The following is a 5,925-nucleotide window of genomic DNA, read 5'->3' as shown; positions in this document are numbered from 1 at the left end:
TAACTACATGTCTTTAGCTTTAAGCCTCTCTTCACTGCTAATGATGAAAGAAACAATCTCCACACCCTGCCATAAAGTCTGTTGCACCTGGGGCAGGTGGGTGAAGGGTGGGAAGTTCTGGCCTTTGACCCTCAGGAGTTTTTCCTGGTGTGAATCTGCTGTGTACTCTGCTGTAGCATAGCTTTTGCAGTCAGATCCAAGGGTGGGGAACTAGATTCAAGTGTTTCTTGTCTACATCGCTTTTCCAGTGGGGTGAGACGTGAATAAAAGCCCTGAGACTTTGGGTTTATGGTGTCAGGCTTTAAATTCGAATGGCTAAATTGGGAGGAGGTTTCATGGGGACAGAGTGAGCCCTGCAGTGGCACCAGGAGCAGCCCCGAGCCAGCTGCTTGAACAAATCTGGTAGGCAATGTTCTGATCTCTCACATCACTCCTTAGAGCCACACTGCTAATCCTTTGTATCTGTGCAAACATGAGGGGAGAATCTCTCTGTTATTTTTTTGCTCTGGCCAGACCTTCCTTCCCTTCCTCCTGCAAAGTGCAGACTTGAGGACGCAGCCCAGACCTTGAGTTTCTGGGAGAACTTGGAGGCACAGACACCGGCCTCCGGCTCCGTCATGCCAAAGAGGTTTTTGGTGATTTACAGTGTATTGTGCTGAGCGAGTTGGCAGATGCTCTGAACTGGCAGAGAAGGAGGGACATCGTCATGTGGAACAAAACACTGTCTCCTGGCAAAAACAAGGAGAAAGTCTAGTCTGTGGGGTTACCCGCTGAGTGCAATACGGTGCTTAAAAATCATCCTCTGGAAAAGTGATGGGTAACCTGGTTGAACGGTATTAATTATATGAGTTTCCAGTAGGTGTTGTTGCTCTAAGTGCTATCTCTGAATGCTTTCTCCATGAAGGAATCATCATCAAAGCAGATATTTAAATAATGTCAAAGGCTCTTTGACCCTGAAGCGTGCGGGGGTGAGGGGAGGGCATGAGTCACAAAGAAAATAGCACTGTTTTCCTTGTTGCTCAACCTTTCATATTCTTCACCTTTTAAATAAAAATGCGTATTAATAAATACAGCAGACCCTGAAAACCCCCCTCAGAGTCAGGTGCCAAGGGGAACGAGGTCCTCAAAGGAGAATGTGCAAGAACACTTGGTCATGAAAACAGCAGCAATGTTGAACTGATGAGTAGTGGTTGAAACAGCAGTCTTGGCCCTTTGAATACCACTGACATTAATGAGGCTCTCACTGAAGTCACTAGTCCTGCATGCCATGTGTTTTCCCTTGATCTCTTTGCCATCTCTGTTTGCTTTTTGTTGCCACTGAAAGTCACCCGTTTTGTGGCTATGCTGCTATTGTTTAATTGCAGTTCCGACTATTTACATTAGATGTCAAGTGTCAAACAGCCCTTAAGTAAATGAGAGCTTTCTAAACACCACCCCAACCATTCATTTCTGTTTTCTGAAGCCTGTAGGACAGTTTCTGCCTCACCTTATGCAGGTATAAACCCAGAGTAACCCTGCTGAAGTACACAGAATTATTCTTATTTCACAGTGCAAGTAGGATCAAACAGAAGCTCCGGGGACAGCAGTTTATCTTCCCAGAGTAAGCACTTGTTTTTCTAATATGATTGCAAATTAATTCCAGAGATAGCGTGATACCATGTAATTGAGAGTCCCCTGAGCTGGTACCAGAGTATTTTTGCCGAGCTCTCTGCAGATCCGTGAGGATGTTATTGCACCACCAGTAATGAAGATTTAGGGAGTCCTTGATTGCTTTGAAGGTTTGTGTCCTACGCCCCTGTGCTGCTGAAGGTCTCTCTCTCATCCCAGAAAAGCAGTGCAATAATAAATTTTCTTTCCTTCTCCCACCTTCCCTCATTCCTATATTGCTTGATATTAGATGGGCTAAAGGCTACATGTGCTGCAGTTGTCCCAAGGGTGATTGGATCTTGGCAGGCTAAAGAGAGAAAAAAGCTGTGAAGGGGGTGCTGCAGCCCTTCTCCCATCTGGGATGCTAATTTGAGTATTTCCTCAGCCCAACCATCAATTTTTCATGGAATTTGTAAGTGGGTACTTGCCTCTGAGACCTCTAATCTACTGTTGGACAGGACTGAAGCAGGCCAGCAGCTTCCCCTCTTATTCATGCCTGCTGCCAAGCTGAGGGTTTAAAAGCTTAGGAGCTACTAGTGTACAAAATTTGCCTCTCAGAGTTCCCCTGAAACGCTCTTTTGAGTGACACAGGGAAAGGGAGTTGAAGTCTCCAGGCTGCTGCAAAAGGAGGAGGGGGGTGTCTGGGGCTCTGGGAGTCTGCAGGGCTGTGTGCCAGTCTGGGGGACCTGTGGGTGCCTGGGGTGACTCTCCCCAACCTGGCTGTTCTCTCCAGCACAGTGTAAATGGCAATGCAACCAAAGTGAGAGGGATGCTAGTAAGAGTTGCAGTGTAAACCCTATTTCTGCAAGGCTCAACGACAGCTGATCAGAAGAAACCTGTTTATTGTGAGGTTTAGAAAAACAATTTTAATGCAAATTGCTTTTTTTGGCAAGTAATGGGGTTGATACAGAACTTGGAATTACAGTTTTAAAAACACAAATACATAGTATCTTGTTTGACAAACACAAAACAAACTTCTTCCCCAGGGAACATTAAATGAGCAAATGTTTGCTGAAATAAATAGGCAACAGACACGGGATGGGGGGACAAAAAAACCAACCCAACTCAGAAGCCAAAACCCCACTGAAGAAGCAGCAGTCACATCTTCAATTTTATGCTCAGGCTGTACTTTCACTTTGCTTTTCCTGTTCGATAGCTGCCAGAAAAACAGAGGAAACACAAACATCATCAATAAACATTATAACAATTCTGCAGGATACAGATTTCTACCATCATTCTTAAAGCCTTAAATGACAAGTCCCCACTTGCTTTCTTTGGCCACCCTTGAAATGTCAACCTGTTCCCACACCTGCATAGCTAGTAGGGTGCAATTCATGATGTGCCAACCTCCTCTTGTTTTACAGCTTTAGCATCAGTAGGGATGATAAAACGGAAAAACCAGGTATCTTACATCGAGGGACAGTGCGTGTCCGTGGCTATCAGTACTGACATATCAAAAGCGGTTAGTGATATTCTTCTGAAGGAAACCACTCACAATTTCTGGTTCAAATGAAGAGAAAAAGCCTTTTTCACATCTGAAGTTGAATGTGAATCATAACCCTCACCTGGCCGCCTGTGCACAGCGTGTGTGTGTGAAACCATGCATGAGGAAGATTGACTGTTAGATGAGGATGATGATGGGTTCCTCTCACAGCTTTATTCCCAGAGAAGGTGCCTGGAGCTCTCCTGGCCAGGGCTGACAGCAGGTAACAGTGGGGGGCAGCAGCTCATCTGCCTGGTAACATTAAATCCAGAGCTCAGGCACCTTGGGGGGATGCTGCCAGGCCTGCCAGAGATGTGCAAGGGTTCCCCCGTGGGTCTGTGCCTCCAAAGAGGCTGGTAACGTGTTAATTACAAACACTTTGATCTTGTTACCTGCAACCAGCAGAAAAACTGGTCTTGCTTTTAGCAGAAGCAAGAGCAATCCCATCAGAAAGGATTTTTCAGACAAAATGCACCATCAATTATAACTGCTCATGTGCTCGGAAGCCCAGCATGGAGTAGGAGTCTTAGTATTATCCCCAGTTAAAGTCAGGGATGAGTTTGAGCCTGTAATCCTATGATTAGTATTCATTTTGCATATGAACTGCAATACAGATTGTGTCCTTGCTACTCGTAGTTCAGATAGCCTCATAAGCACTTACTTTCTTTAGTGGGCAATGGATTTTTCTCTCTGGTTTCTGTCTTCTTCAGCTTGGTCTTGTCAAATGTTTCAATTTCTGCAAAATCTGGTTTGTCGGACATGATGGGTCCTGACAAAGAAAGGAAAAACACACCCGTGGTTTCATTAGCTAGTGCTGTGATATCAGCCATCTGCAAAGCACTTTCTGCTCGGAAGAAAAAATATGAAAATACCATAAAAACGTTTATTCAAAAAGCCCCCACAAATCTAACACCTCAATCTGGGACCTCTCCCCGTGGCTTGGCTCTTTCAGAGCAAAAGAGGAAAGGCATAAATAGAATTTTATCTAGATTTCTCAGATGGAATTTCTAAAAATCATATTTTGCACATGGAAATGAGAATATCTCAGTAAAGAAAAGACAATGCATTAATTGCCAGTAATCCATGGTGCCTCCTAACGTAAACCTCTCTTTTAAGAAATGCTGCTAACCAGAAAGTCTACAATAAACCCCAAATCCAATATGAACAAAGAGCTTAAATTATGATTTTGTTTTAATTAATAGAGTTTGTCTTTAATTCTGAGCATCCTGTCCTGAGAGCATACATACCCCCGTATCTGGATGAGCTGCTGTGGACACTTGTGCTTAACAATAGAGGACCGGTTCACCCAGCCCTTTGTTTGCTCTCACACTCAATATCCCAGTCACAGGCTCAATGGGTTTGATTATACTCTATTATAAGAGAAATCCACAAAGCACACCAGCATTCAACACTTCACCTGTCAAAACTTCCCTAATCCAATTACTGTTTTTAACAGAAATTCAAGTTAAAATCCAGCCTGGGTGTTATTCCCCTGATTTCAGTGGAGTTCCCCATCAAGGCAAGGTTTGGCCCGGAGATGGCTGATATAATTCAATTTTTTCCTTCCTGAAGACAAACAAATTTCATTGCTATCTGCACTGAGACAACAGAAGTAAATATTCACAGGAAAAAAAATTAAAAAATGAAAAGCTACTAAAACCACATGGCATTACCGTCTGGCTGCTCTCTCCTCAGCTGCTTGGTGGCCGTCTGAGGCAGTGTGAGTTGAAAAAGGTCAGGGTAATCCCTCCTCTCCTCTCCTCTCCTCCCCCCGCCCGAGCCCATCGCTATTAATATTGATTAGTTTAGTGCTGGGATTGCTCAGTGTTTAGGGAAAGGACAGATTGCTGTTGCAAAAAGTGCACGAGGGAGGGAAATGGGAAAACTGACATGGAAAACTGCCAAAATACATCTTGATTTTTTTTCCTTTTTTTTTTTTTCTCCTCGCTTACCAAGACAATAATATTTAAGTTTCCCTTCCTGCCCTTCTTTTACAATGCTGAGGTTTGGAGTTATGGTGAGGTTTGAAGTTCATTTAAGGGTTGGTGCTGCAGTTTGTGGGGAGTTTTTAGGTGAAATCAGCAATGTTCCTGGGGATCATCCGCCACCCGCCCAGGCTGGCAGAAGCACGTGCTCAGGGGGGCTCTAAGCACAGCCGTGGTACGACTGCCGCAATCGAGGGTCAAATCTGAGATAGGCATGGCCTCAGCACTGTGCTGGCGTCCAGGAATGTGTCCTGAAAGGAAGAGCAGCATATCTTTCATTCGTTCCCGTTTTGGTGGCTACAGACCCACTTGCTGATGCCTCCCTCAGCCTGACGGTGCTTGGTTCTGCCAGCCCGCCCGGGCAGCTGCCCACAGCCGACCTTCCTGCTTCACTCTGCAAGAAGCTGCGTTTGCCCATCCCGCTCGCGTGGCCGTTCCCTGCACTCGCCCATCCTGATGGCCTGGACCACGCTGGGCTCGCAGGGAACCTCTTCAGTTGCAGCGAAGGGAGAACGCACTGTAGGTGCCAAGTGATGGAATTCAGAAAAACCTTTAAAATGGCTATTAGCCCGTGCCTGTATTTGCAAGACACATTTTGTATTGGATGTGGACACTACCTATAGCCACCTCATAGAGCTGCTGCTGTTGAGAGCTGTGGACATCCCTATGGCTGTGACATGGCTCCAGCTGTGCAGCACAAAATTTCTTGGGGAATCTTTTTTCAAAGCCCTTGAGTTTGGGAGGGAAGGGCTGTGCGCATCCTTCTACATGCTGGTGTGAATTTCCTCTTGTGTAACTTTGGATGTCTCC

General features: G+C 45.3%; 1 protein-coding gene across 2 annotated transcripts; it reads right to left on the bottom strand.

The window, feature by feature from the left end:
* Positions 1-2,472: 2,472 nt before the first annotated feature.
* On the bottom strand, positions 2,473-4,833 carry LOC141929275 (thymosin beta-12-like). 2 transcript variants are annotated; one of them, XM_074838492.1, is made up of 3 exons: positions 4,804-4,833; positions 3,792-3,899; positions 2,473-2,803 (listed from the first exon to the last, which is right to left on the bottom strand). In XM_074838492.1, exons 2-3 carry the CDS (start codon positions 3,889-3,891, stop codon positions 2,766-2,768), a joined length of 138 nt encoding a protein of 45 aa, XP_074694593.1. In that variant the 5' UTR covers positions 3,892-3,899; positions 4,804-4,833; the 3' UTR covers positions 2,473-2,765. The 2 variants fall into 2 exon arrangements, with proteins under 2 accessions (XP_074694593.1, XP_074694592.1); XM_074838491.1 differs by lacking the exon at positions 4,804-4,833 and having other exon boundaries at positions 3,792-3,960.
* Positions 4,834-5,925: the final 1,092 nt, after the last annotated feature.

This window comes from Strix aluco, chromosome 13, assembly GCF_031877795.1.
Source record: "Strix aluco isolate bStrAlu1 chromosome 13, bStrAlu1.hap1, whole genome shotgun sequence".
In the NCBI taxonomy this organism is placed as follows: Eukaryota; Metazoa; Chordata; class Aves; order Strigiformes; family Strigidae; genus Strix; species Strix aluco.
Note: the sequence above shows the minus strand (reverse complement) of the source record. Positions and strands in the feature narration are given on the sequence as shown.